Genomic DNA, 14,412 nt, shown 5'->3' on the forward strand with positions numbered 1-14,412 from the left:
GGTTCCTGGGGAGCTTGCCATCGCTCTCCCCCAGGAAACGGGATGGGATGGGGACGGGGGATGCTTGCAGCGCCACCCGTGGTTTGCGGCCAGGTGTTCAGCCGCCGCTGCACAGTCTCTCTCCGGGGCAGGTGTTACGGGCAGCCGGATGGAATCGCTCCCCATGGGCGGAGCGGGGGAGCCCCAGGAGGTTATTGAGACCCAGGGCAACAGTCCTCAGTGACACCGGGGGCACAGGGCGGTGGCATTACTCACAGCAGTCACGGAGTGCAGTTCCAGTTGTTCTTTAATAAAAGTCCATTCCACATCGCACCCGGGTGCTAGTCCTCACCGCCTGTAGCCTTTGGTTGGTCCTGGGCAGGTAGGAGGAAGGGGGTCCGGTGAGGTGACCTGGGGGTCTCTCCCTTTTGTGTGCGTTAGTGCCGTCCCCGTGGCATAGAGCATTTTGGGATCTTGCCGCCTCTCTGTCTTTCTCATCCCGGTAGCGGGCGACCCCAACCGCCACCAGGTACAACTTTCTCCAGGGATCCCCAGTCCTCAGCTCCATTCCCTTCCTCTAGGTGTTATCAGCCCTGGTCTCGTGGCATCTCCTCAGCAGGGAGCTGTCCTGTGTAAGTCTGCACTCTCCTGCAGCCTCGGACGTTCTGATAAACTTTCTGTGTTCTGCACTAAACTCACTCCTATTCAGGCCCCCCTCCCCTTGGTTGTCATGGGGACCTGCCTGTGTGCAGCCACCTGCTCATTAAGGAGACAGGATGAGTCATAGGCTCAAAACTACATGCTGCAAAAGCTATTAACTCCGTCCTGCCAGTGTGATGTGTGTGTGTGTGTGTGTGTGTGTGTGGACTTCACTGGCCATCGCTTGCCTCCTAGCCAGAGGGGACTGGGCTCCGACCCAGACACATAGAGTTAGACTGGGGCAGACCTGGACACAGGTCTACACTTGAACTCCTCTCCACTTCACTGTCAACTGATCTCAGACTCACTGGCTTTTCCTGCCTCAGGACCTGTGAACTCCTCGGTGGGCGTGGCCAACCACCTGGCTCCGCCCCCCTGGTGTGGACATCAAATCCTGAGGGAGGTGACTAGGGTTTTAAGGGTTTGCTGATATTACCCTTTTTAGGGGACGGGTGTTTGTGCAAGGGCCTACCTGTGACTACCTGGCTAGTCCAGGGCGTCACATTAGTAACACTGTTTGAACACTCTGCACCAAGTGGTTCCTGGTTTAGCAGTATTGTATGTGTGGCACCCCTGACCTGGTCAGGCACCACTGAGTACTGCACCCATGCTGGGTCAGTACAATACAGGTAATCCCAGAGGCTGATTAGGGTGTGGACACACGGATCACTTGGTAACCAGAACACACACATAGCTAGAGGGGACCCCTGAGCAGACTCAGTCAGGGGTTGTGTCCCTCGCCTCCCAGCTAGTGGTGGGTGTGTCACTGGGAACAGAGAAGTGGGCAGAGGCAGAGTTAGTCAGAGGAAGTGAAGGAGAGAAGTCGTGTCTGGAGGGAGCACTGAGCAGAGCCTTTCAGACACTGCACCATTCGTGGCTACTGGCGGGGGAAAAGGGCTACCTGGTAGTGCCACCTGAAACATCACCTAGGGTCAGGAGGGCTGAGAGGCGGTGGATTAAGGGGACTGCCTAGTATACCCTGCCCGTACGGGTTACAGGTACCCAGAGCAGGGACCTATTTATTAGGCTTGATGGACCTGACGGTGGAGGCACTGCATGCTCTCCACCAACCACACACAGAGTCCGGAGCCACTTAGCAACGAGAGGGCCCATAGTTCACAGGAGGCAAGCAGCCGGAGTGACCTGGTCCAGGCTACAAGCAAACGGGCCAAAAAAGGGGAGGACAGGCTGAGAGCAACTTCCCTGGGTGACCCCGTAGGACTTCAAGTTTGGGTCACCACAAACAAAAGAGGACTAGGAAGGTGTGCTGGTAGTCACCTCTACCTCAGCCAAAAGGGATACCTGGTTCCTCCTGGTCTACTGAAGCATCGTCTGGGTTACTCACCCCTGCCACCTAATTGTGAGTAAAAATCCTGAAAGACACCATTGGACTGAGACTGAGTTACTCTGCGACCTGCTGCACTATACACCTACACTGGGCCCTGGGGCCAGCCCCACTCTCGGGGGGCCACATCATCTAAACTGCACCTACCATCAGCCTCAGGTGCTACCCGACTGCAGTGGCGGTTACCCTGACCGCAATTACAGAGAGTGGCATCACGAATCATTTCCCATAGAAGTCAACGTACCCATAACCAGAAGATCCCTCCACGTGGAGTCCCTGAAGGTAATGCAGCTTTGTGTGGGGCTTTACATATGTGATTCAGTGGATGCAAGGTGTTCTATATCTTATCTTATCTTAATAATCTACATACATAATTGCCATTTGCAGATGTAACCGTATCCCACAATGCACTGCGGTACTGTCAGTTGCGCAGCCGCAGTTCACGCCCACTTCATAGCCATGGTAACCAGGGAGAACAGTGCAGGCGGAACCCAAATTGTTGGCTGAGTAAGAACAATTCGGTTTCCAGTCTCACATTGTGCTACCCATACTGCATCCAGGTAGAATGAAGTGTTGGTGTTTTAAATTACACATTTGCGATGTCACAGAGCAGAAAGGCGCAAGATCGGGTATGTCCGCCCTTGCCTGACATCGCCATGCCTTGAGCGATGTTGCGGCGAGCGATGAGACATGGCGGCACTGACAAGACATGGCGACACTGACGATACATGGCAGCCCTGTCCAGACATGGCAAGACTGACGAGACATGGTGGCCCTGACGAGACATGGCAACACTGACGTAACATGGCGGCCCTGACCAGACATGGCAAGACTGATGAGACATGGTGGCCCTGACGAGACATGGCAACACTGACGTAACATGGCAGCCCTGACCAGACATGGCAAGACTGACGAGACATGGTGGCCCTGACGAGACATGGCAACACTGACGTAACATGGCAGCCCTGACCAGACATGGCAAGACTGACGAGACATGGTGGCCCTGACGAGACATGGCAACACTGACGTAACATGGCAGCCCTGACCAGACATGGCAAGACTGACGAGACATGGTGGCCCTGACGAGACATGGCAACACTGACGTAACATGGCAACACTGATGAGACATGGTGGCCCTGATGAGACATAGTGGCCCTGATGAGACATGGCAACACTGACGTAACATGGCGGCCCTGACGAGACATGGCAACACTGACGTAACATGGCAACACTGATGAGACATGGTGGCCCTGACGAGACATGGCAACACTGACGTAACATGGCAACACTGATGAGACATGGTGGCCCTGACGAGACATGGCAACACTGACGTAACATGGCAACACTGATGAGACATGGCAACACTGACGAGACATCCAATTATAGTCATAAGACATTTTACAAGAGACCATATAGTGTAAACACACACACAGCACACAGGGGAGACACCACATAGTGAAGACAGCTCAAGAAAAACAACACCAGATACCAATATACAGCACACAACAAGGAAAAGACAGTGCACAGGGGTGAAAGAGGTGAAATGACGCAACACATACAATACACAAATGCAGAGGAATGACATACAACAGATATATTGGAAAGCGCAAAAAGTGTGACACCTGTCCACTGCTCCTGTCAGCACCACTAACTATAGACAGATGTTCATTTCACCGCGCTCCCGATGCGATAGCATTGGACCTATTTCTAGTTATATATATATTATTCACTTACATGGCGCCATTAATTCCACAGCGCTTTACATACATCAGAAACACTGTGCCCATCGGGGCTCACAATCCAAATTCCCTAATAGTATGTCTTTGGAGTAAGGGAGGAAATAGGAGAACCCGGAGAAAACCCACACAAACAAAATGAGAACATACAAACTCTTTGTAGATGTTGTCCTTGGTGGAATTTGAACCCAGGAGCCCAGCGCTGCAAGACTGCAGTGCTAACCACTGAGCCACTCAACTACATTGAGCTACATAGAATATGGCTACTAAAGATGAGCAAGCTTTTGGAGGTTCAGTTCTCTGGCAGCAATGAACCGAGCCTTCACGTGTGCAAACCTTGCCCGAGGAGATTTGGAAACACTGATTGGCAGTTTGGGTCTCCGTCCATATTTAGCCAGGCATGAGCATATTACTTCTGGGGGAGGGTGGGCAGGCATTTTCCATTTTTTTTTTTTTGTTGCACACTTCACGTGGTCACGCGGTTTTACCCCCAGTGTGTACCATTCAAACACTGTAAGCGGCTCGCACAGGGCTGAGCACCAAGCGCACCTGAGGGCAACGTTGCTCGTGTGAGTTAAGTTTGCATGTACAGCATTCAAACTCCAAACCTCAGTCCTGTTTTTTTAAGTTGGTGTTTGGTTTGAAAACCGAACCTCAGGTTCGCCCATCTCTAATGGTTACCACGTTGAGGTTGAATATGTCACTGAGCATCTGTCCTGATATGAAACTGAAGTGTGAACTTGAATGGAGCAAAAAGGCACAAAGATCTGGCCAGCCCTCGAGAAACCATGCCCATTGACAGAAGAACCAAGCTTGGAGATGCCACTCCACGACGACTAGTGACCTCCCCATTGGAAGAAGTGGAAGGCAAATTTCCATCCTTTGTAGATTGACAGCAAGTAACAGGCAGAGACCTGAAGAAAGTACTGTGGTCAGCTGGAAGAGACCCCACTCTGCATGAGATGGAGCTGTACAACTGGCTGCTGAGGGGTGAGCTGGACTGCGCCATTATGTAAGGAGAAGGAAGAAGTGATGACGGAGCTGTGGTATGTTATGGAGAGGATCAGGATGGAGGCGACTGATGGCTATGATTTCAGAGGAGGTCAGATTAGGTGGCTTGGCGGAGAATGTCACTAAGTTCCCCAAGCCTGTGTCCCAGTCTGAATCAGAGGCGTACACCCCAGCCTGGTCCATGACATGTGGAAGAGTTGAGCCTTTAAAAACCTTAAGTTGTCCAGTCCTGGCCACCTGATGTAGAGCCCGGTTGTAGCCGTGCATTACCTTTGGGGACTCCACGTGGAGGAACAGTCTGGTCACAGGTAGGGAACCTTCCTTTAGGTTTTTTTCATGACGCCACTCTCGGTATTGTGGTCAGGGGACCGCCGCTGCAGGTTAGGGGACACCTGGGGCTGGTGTTGTGTGCAGCTAGGTGTCGTGGCCTCCCGAGAGTGAGGCAGGCCCCAGGGCCCGGTTGGAGTATGTGTGGAACCACAAGTAGCAGAATGACTCAGGCACAGTCCAGACAGTCTTTCAGGGTTTTTACTCACAATTGATGGCAGGGTGAGTACCCGGGCGAAGCTTGGATTACCCAGAGCGAACCAGGCACTCCGTCAGGCTGACTGATGAGGGTGACTACCGACTCGCCTTCCTAGCCCCTTTGTGTTTTGGGGTGACCCCGACTTGAAGTCCTGCTGGGATCGCCCAGGGAAGTTGCTGCTGCCTTTCTCCCCTCGTTTTGGCCCGTTTGCTTGTAGCCTGGACCAGGTCACTCCGGCTGCTTGCCTCCTGTGAACTATGGGCCCTCACTTTGCTACGTGGCTCCGGACTCTGTGTGTGGTTGGTGGAGAGCGTGCAGTGCCTCCACCGGCAGGTTCAACAGGCCTAATAAATAGGTCCCTGCTTTGGGTACCTGTAACTCATGCGGGCAGGGTCTACAAGACAGTCCCCTTAGTTCACCACCTCTCAGCTCTTCCGGCCTTAGGTAGCTTTTCAGGCGGCACTGCCAGGTAGCCCTTTCTCCCCCGTTGGTAGTCACTGTGCGGACGCTGTCAGATTGTAACAGCCTGCAGGGTCTGCTTCTCACGTCTGCTCTCCCTGAGCTGCACTTACTAACTGGCTCACTACTCCCTCCCCTCTGTGCCTGCCTATGCCACCTAGCAACCAGACTCTCTTACACACCCCTTGTGTGGACATGGAGGCCACGCCCCCCTCCTGGATTCCCCAGGGGTCCCTAACAAAGGTAAATGGGGGAGACCTGATTACTATGCGCCTGTGATCACACCTCGGTCAGCCTTCTGGTTTACCTGTATTGTACTGCTCCCAGCATGGGTGTAGTACTCATTGGTGCCTGACCAGGTCAGGGGCGCCACACTAACATCAATGCTAGTGTGTAGGCTATAGGGATTCCAGCCCAAACGGATAAACTCTACACACCCAGCCAAGGACTGGTGTTTGATGTAGCTTGCCAGGGCATCCATAGTTAAAACCTCTCTTCCTACCTCCGCCTCACACCACTTCACACTTGGCATAGTCTGTAGTATCAAGCCTCACTGATGGAAAATCCAAGTGTTGCGGGGAGGACATGGCCTGCATTGAACATGGCGACCACAGCGAGGTCAAAGATGGCGCTGAGCAGCAGCCCTCAGTTGGTGGAAAGTGGTGTGAGCAGCAACAGAGCAAAAGGGTGCAAAGATCTGTCCAGCCCTTGATACGCCACGCCCAATGACAGAATAGGAATCCTGGGATGTCACCACAATGACCGCCCCCATTGGACAAAGTTGAAGCAGAATTTCCGTCCTCTGTAGATTGACAGCATGGAATGGGTGGAGACTAAAGGAAACTGCAGGGTCTGCTAGAAGAAACCCCACCCTGCTGAAGTGAAGCAGTACAGCTGGCTGAGTGGGACTGCGGCATTTTGTAAGGAGAAGGAAGGCGTGATGACGGATGGTGTGGAGATGGGCAGGACAAAGTGGATGGTGGTGGCTGATGGCTCTGATGTTGGCGGAGTTAAGATTGGGTGGCTTGGAGGAGAGTATCATCCAGTTCCCCAACCCTGTGTCCCAGTCAGAATCAGAGCCTCTGCCCTGATGAAGATCTAAGACAAAGAATTTTCGAAACGAACGTCTGCTTTTATGAGGTCTCTGCTCTTGTGACTGGGCCTGGTCCTGTCACCCCACCAGCCTTTGGTAGATATGCCAGCAATGATCTTGCACATGCTGTAATGTGGTTGTGATTCTGAGGGGTTAATCTTACTTCTGGCCTTTATTGGATAGGCTGTATATAATGCATGCACCTATTTGGGTGCATTGTCATGTATTTACTGTTTGCTATTAACCCTGATGTATGATGGACTTTTGCCCTCTGGATTTTATGTGTTTTTAACGGATGGTCACATGCTGTATTTAATAAAATTGTCTATATTTTTTGCACTTAATAACTCCTTGTTCTCGCTTTTGTTTATTATGTTTTTGAGTTTGTGCCAATTGTGGGGTTCTATGTATTATTATCCCCACATAAAATCACGTTGGGTTAAACGGAGCTTCTTTCTAATAGAATCAGAGCCTTGCAGCCATGTCTGGTCCCTGAACCTTGGAAGAGACAAGCTTTAAGTTGTTGTCTGGTCCTGCATAGTCAACATCAATGGTACTGTCCTGCCTGTGGGGGGTTCCCAGCCCACATGGCCAAAATCCCCACACCCAGCCAGGACCAGGTGTTTCTTGTAGTGTCCCGAGGCATCTGTAGTCAATCCCTCACCTTTGTCCAACGCCTCCAGACCCACTACAATATCCAATTATTATCCACTTCATCGTCCACTATGATCAATGGTATTGTGGCGCCTCTGAGGCTTCAGTTGCCACAGAGTATTGCAGCTCATTCAAATTGCAGTATTCGCCTCGAGGTAGGGAGTGGGTTAATTACCGGTGTTCCATATTCACACTTTACATATAGCTTCGGAGCCATCTCTCTGGGGAGCTGTACTAGGGTAGGCAGGGGGTTAGCCATCATGAAGCATGGGAATTCCCTGGTCACTAGGACAACCACCTGGGGGCGGGTTCCACTTGGGGTAGAAAAGGAGCAAACTCACATAATCACTAGTCAGTATCTACGGGACATCAGTTCTGGGACACGGCACCACCTTTTTCTTCTCTTCACGGGGCCTGGGGCTTGGTGCGGAGCGCTCAGCCCAGGTGCCTCACAGGGGAAGGGCAACTCTGGAAAAGGACTTTCTTCTTCTTTTCAACACCGGTGGCTTCTCCTAACTTACCCGGGGTCGATGGAGCCCATCACAGCAGGTGACCAGTACTATCCAGGTGAGCAGCACAAAGAGTAAGTAAAGACATCTGGAACCGCAGGTACAGACTCAGACTCTTATTACTGGCACTGCCGCCCCACGCCTCGGCGCCAAATGTAATCACTACTCTCGTCATCATCCTCCCCGGGGCCCACTAGTCACGCCCACTAACCTGGAAGTAGCCCATATATTCTAGGCTCAACTCACAGATGAAGAAAGGAGCCGAAGCATCAACATCCCGACGAGCTGTATGTCGTCTCACCCACCCCAGTGCTGTATACCCCCAGAACTGTCTGTCCCCCCACCCCAGTGCTGTATACCCCCAGAACTGTTGATCACCCCCACCCTAGTGCTGTATACCCCAGTACTGTCTGTCACCCCCCCACCCCAGTGCAGTATACCCCCAGTACTGTCTGTCCCACCCATCCCAGTGCTCCATACCCCCAATACAGTCTGTCCCTCCACCCCAGTGCTGTATACCGCCAGTACAGTGTATGTCCCCCACCCCTTTGCTGTATACCCCCTGTACTGTCTGTCCCCTCACCCCTGTACTGTATACCCCCCGAACTGTATGTCCCCTGAGCCAAGTGCTATATACCACCCTAGAACTGTCTGTCTCCCCCACCCCACTGCTGTATACCCCCAGAGCTGTCTGTCCCCTGACACCAGTGCTGTATACCCACCAGAAGTATCTGTCTCCCCACTCAAGTGCACTATACCCCCCAGAGTTGTATGTCCCCCCACCCCAGTGAAATACCACCCCAGAGCTGTATACCAACCAGAGCTGTATCTCCCCCCACCCCAGTACTGTATATCCCCAGAACTGCCTGTCCCTTGAGCCCAGTGCTGTACACCACCCTATAACTGTCTTACTACCCCACCCCTGTGCTGTATACCCCCTGAACTGTCTGTCCTCTGACCCCTGTGCTGTATACCCCCAGAACTGTCTGTCCCCTGACCTCAGTGCTGTATACCCCCAGAACTGTCTGTCCACCGACCTGGGTCAAGTCCAGGTCCTGAGCAAACTTTTAATTAAAGTCCTGCTGAACCCAGGGAACCCGAACTCTCATGGGTCCGCTAATCCCTACCAAAACCTGTAATCTTATTTTTTTCAAGGAAAACTTCCAGGTACTCTTATTATTATTTATTATTAATATTTATTTATAGAGCACCATTAATTCCATGGTGCTGTACATGAGAAGGTTTTATATACAAAATATATGTACAATAGACAGACTGGTACATAGGGAAGAGGATCCTGGTCTTGTGAACTTACATTCTATAAGATATTGGGAGGAGACAGTAGATGGGGCAGTGGCGAGGCGGCAGCTCCGGCTGTGGTGAGCCGGCAGCTCTGGCACAGTGTTGAGCCAGTGGGGTCATGGGAGATTACAGGCATTTCTGAACAGATGAGTTTTCTCTTAGAACTTGTTGAAGGATTCAATCATTACACATGATATGGTAAAAGGATCTCTAGTTTCAGTGCTCATGTAGTAAAGAATCATCTACAGCAAAGAACCCACCTTCTAACGGCAAACAAAGAATCTACAGTCTAAGGGCCGCTTTACACGTGCGTACCCGCCCCCATCGGTTGTGCGTCACGGGCAAATCGCTAACCGTGCCGCACAACCTTGCTTACCCCCCGTCACACGCACTTACCTGCCCTGCGACGTCGCTCTGGCTGGCAAACCGCCTCCTTTCTAAGGGGGCGGTTCATGCGGCGTCACAACGACGTCACTAAGCGGCCGCCCAATCAAAGCGGAGGGGCAGAGATGTGTGGGACGAACATCCCGCCCACATCCTTCCTTCCTCATTGCTGGTGGGATGCAGGTAAGGTGAGGTTCCTCGTTCCTGCGGTGTCACACATAGCGATGTGTGCTGCCGCAGGAGCGACGAACTACATCGTACCTGCAGCAGCAACGATAATTGGGAATGGACCCCCATGTCACTGATTAGCGATTTTGAATGTTTTTGCAACGATTCAAAGTCGCTCATTGGTGTCACACGCAACGACATCGCTAACGCGGCCGGATGTGCGTCACGAATTCCGTGACCCCAACGACAGCGCTTTAGCGATGTCGTAGCGTGTAAAGCGGCCCTTAGTTCTTGTACCATAATCCTCTGTGATTAGGATTAAACCTTCTTTGACATAATGGATTCATAATTTACTATTTCTGATCTGATCATTTTTGATCATTTTCTCTTCATACAGGTGACATTTTCATCAACCTCCGAGGTGGAGGTCCCTCCTGGTGAAGCCATACGAGTGGTGGGTTCTGTGAGGAAAGCAGAACTGAATGTGCCGTACGAAGTGAAAGTCCGGACCCTCTTTGGATTTCAGACACAACTTGAAGGCATATGGAAAGGGGCGACACATTATCATCTGATGGTCTCCCAACAGGATTATACCGACTAATTCCTCCAAGTTGACCACCAGAAGATATTCAGCCGCTCATTAGAGAAGTGATTCTAGAGCCGATGCTGAATATCCCACAACCAATGATGCCCAATCACTGCCAATATAAGAAGATTACACAATGCATAATTTATGATTTTGCTTCTGCATTTAAATGAAAAATGCTATGTAATAAATAGTAAAGAACAATAATGTAAAAGATATCACAATCACAACATGGTGGTGGATGTTACCTACAGACGAGCATCTCTGTGTGTTCTAAATTACCATTAATAAATCCCAGGGTCGTACGGAGCTGAACTTCTGCGCTCACAGGCTGCTATTGGGCAGAAATGTTATCATCTGTCTCCAATGACATAGAGAGACATACAGAATATCACAAAAGTGAGTACACCCCTCACATTTCTGTAAATATTTTATTATATCTCTTCATGGACAGCACTGAAGATCTGACCCTGTGGTGCAATGTACAGTGTCAGTGTGAAGCTTGTATAACTGTAGATTTGGTGTCCTCTAAATAACTCAACACACAGCTATTAGTGTCTAAATCACTGACAACAAAAGTGAGTACACCTCAAGATAAAAATGGCAATTTGTGCTCTTGGTGTGAATATTTTGTGTGGCCATAACTATTTTCCAGCACTGCCTTAACTCTCTTAAGCATGGAGGTCACTAGAGCTTCACAGGAGCTGCTGGATCCTCTTTCATCCTCCATGACAGCTTCATGAAGCTTTTGGATGTAGAGACCTTGCGCTCCAGCACCTTCTGTTTGAGAAGGCCCCACAGGTGCTCCATAGATTTCAGTTGTGGAGACGCTTGGACGGTCCAGCACCTTTACTCTCAGTTTCTTTAGTGAATCAGTGGTGGTCTTGGTGGTGTTTGGTGTCGTTATCATGTTAGAATATGAAGGGAATGTCACAATACTACTTCTAGTAGGTGGCACTAGAGTTCGTCTCCTTTGCAGCTATAAGGCTCCTCACTGTCAGCCAGACGGATTTGTCAGGTCTCCACAAGGAGAAAGAGTTCCCCTTAGACAATACATGTTGACATTCATGGTTCTCTCAATGAACTGTAGCTCCCCACAGCCAGCAGCTCTCATGCAGCCCCAAACTATGACCCTCCACCACCATGCCTGACTGTAGAGACAGGACACACTTGTCACCATCTGAACCAAATAGGTTTATCTTGGCCTCATCAGACCATAGGATATAGTTCCAGTAATTCATGTCCTTAGTCTGCTTATCTTCAGCAAAATGTTTGCGGCTTTCTTATGCTTCATCGTTAAACCTTCTGGGATGACAACCATGCAGCACAATGTGATGCAGTGTGTGGTGCATGGTCAGAGCACTGACACGTGGTCCCCCCACACCAGTAACCTCTGCAGCAGTGCTAAATGCTCTCCTACATCTATTTTGAAAAGAAAACCTCTGGATATGAAGCTGATTATGTGCACTTAGCTTCTTAGGTCGACCATGGTGAGGCCTGTTTGGAGTGGCTACTGTCTTGTTATACCGCTGTATGGTCTTGGCCACCGTGCTGCAGCTCAGTTTCAGGCTGTTGGAAATCTTCCTATAGCCTCAGCCACCTTTATGTAGAGCAACAATACTTTTTTCAGATCCTCAGACAATTGTTTGCCATAAGGTGCCATGTTGATCTTCCAGTGACCAGTATGAGAGTGTGTGAGCGATAACACCAAATGTAACACATGAAACACCTGAGACCTTGTAACTAGAGATGAATCAATCCAATCTTCGGTGCTCAGTTTTTCTGTTTGAACAACAACTTTACAAAAAAACATAGTTTGGGCACATTACCTATGCTGACCACTCACGCGAGCATCGCTGTGCTCAGCCCGGTGAGAGCCGATTGAATTGTATAAATGGATCCCATTGGGGGTAACAGCAGCGTGATCGGAAGTAGTGTGCAACTCAAAAAAAATGGAAAAACCCTGCCCTCTCACCCACAGAAGTTTTCTGCATATGGCTGACTATATGTGGGTGTTGACGAGAACTGCCAATGAGTGACTTCCATTAGGGTTCGGGTCATGTCCACAGCTATGGAGGTTCGGTTCAGCTGCACCCACCGAACCGATCTTCCACTGGTTCGTTCATCTCTACTTGTAACAATAATGAACCATATGACACCAGGAAAGGAAAATGGCTAACAGGGGACAATTTGACCATTTTAACTTAAGGGTGCACTCACTTTTGTTGCCAACGGTTTAGACATTAATAACTGTGTGATGTTATTTAGAGGACACCAAATTTACACAAGCTGCAAACTAACTAATGTACATTGTACCAAAGTGTCAGATCTGGAGTGCTGTCCTTTGAAAAGATATAATAAAAAATGTGCAAAAATGTGAGGGGTGCACTCATGTTTGTATAATACTGTGAGTGGAGATTCTGAATCCTATATGGGTCCTACAGAAAAAATAAGATGCCATGTGCCATCATATGATGTGATAAGGAAGCTTTGCTTTTCAGGGCAATTCATAATAATACTTCATTGTGCAGAAGTGGACGGGGACATACAGAGGGGAAGAGCCGCAGGGAGTTCATGTGTTCAGCTCCACACACGGTTACTTTACTGCCACTATCAATCAGGCCACGTCACTCCACGTTCTTAGGTTATCAGAATAATTCTAGAAAAGCTCCCACCTATTTCATATTACTGTCTCATCTGAAGTACAGGACATTCTCAAAAAAAAAAAAAAAAAAAAAAAATATATATATATATATATATATATATATATATATATATATATAATAATGAAAAATATACAAAATATGAAAAAATATTAAAAAATAAAATGTTATTTGATGGCTGGAATGTTGGAATTTCAGTAGACCACATGCATATAAGAGAATGCTGGGAATATAACCTGTAATTGTGATTCTTCCTATAAATTCTGATTCATTGTATCACATTGCTCCGATCATTATATTTGATATATAATTTTTAAGCTATGATTAAACTGCAAAATATGCAATAAATTCTTTGCAAGCATTCACTATAGTGTGAGCTCTTCATTAACTGTAAACCGTCTACGGATGACACTGATGATTCTACATTTGATGATTTTTTTTTTTATTTTATTATTAATATCTTCTTCCTGGCAAACCATTGGGGAAATCTGTGCAGCTGCAGTGGGGCCCTGCCAGGTCCGAGACAAGGTATTTTGGTGCCCTAGGCAGATGAAGCACCCCATTCACCAAAAAACCCTCAACCCAAAAGTAAAACTATAGGTCAGACATTAAGCTAAAAGGTCCCCTGACGCAAGAATACTAGCAAAAGTTCAAACAGTTCATGTCACACTGTAGTAAGGGAGATGCTGAAGCTACAAGCAGTGTAGATTCAGAGTGCAGTTAGCAGGCAAACCACTAGATGGCAGTAGAGTAGTCAGTAAACCAGATTAGCAGCAGGAGGTCTCGTAAATAGCACAAGGGATAATCAAATTGTGGTCAGGTGACAGCTGAGGGTTAGAAGCCTGGAAGTCACGTATGCAACAGAGGGGAGAGACAGTGCCAAATTTAGAAACGAGAATAAAGGTCAGATTCCGGGAAGTCCAAGTACAAACAAGGAAGGAGGACAAACAGGTTGGAACCAGTATAAGACAGACAGGGAAGGGTACACAGTAAACAGGAGCGGGTAGTCAGGGACCGGGACAGATAGACGAACGAGGAGATTACGGGTCAGAACAAGGTAGCTGGGAGGCAGGAAAGATCAGGTAACTTACCAGAGCCAGTAACACACACTGAAGAGCATAAACTATCACTGACACTGAGCCGGAGGTGCAGCACCAGGATATAGTGTACTGAAAGCTGGAGTGAGACAGGGAGGAGTTAACCCCTGACATGACCAGGCTGGATTTGGGTGAAAAAAATCAAACCACAGCAGCCAATACAGACGTGGATCATGACAGTTCACAGTTGTATATAGACTC

At 49.1% G+C, this 14,412-nt stretch overlaps 1 protein-coding gene across 1 annotated transcript in view; it reads left to right on the forward strand.

Annotated features, from left to right (window-relative positions):
* The window catches only part of LOC142303972 (uncharacterized), a 62,525-nt gene extending 49,046 nt beyond the window's left edge, over window positions 1-13,479 (forward strand). The window contains exon 4 of the mRNA XM_075345902.1: window positions 10,263-13,479. Coding sequence (XP_075202017.1) covers window positions 10,263-10,466 — 204 coding nt within the window. The 3' untranslated portion in view covers window positions 10,467-13,479. The remainder of the gene's footprint in view (window positions 1-10,262) is intronic.
* The last annotated feature ends 933 nt before the right edge of the window (window positions 13,480-14,412 follow it).

Source organism: Anomaloglossus baeobatrachus, chromosome 1 (genome assembly GCF_048569485.1).
Source record: "Anomaloglossus baeobatrachus isolate aAnoBae1 chromosome 1, aAnoBae1.hap1, whole genome shotgun sequence".
Taxonomy (NCBI): domain Eukaryota; kingdom Metazoa; phylum Chordata; class Amphibia; order Anura; family Aromobatidae; genus Anomaloglossus; species Anomaloglossus baeobatrachus.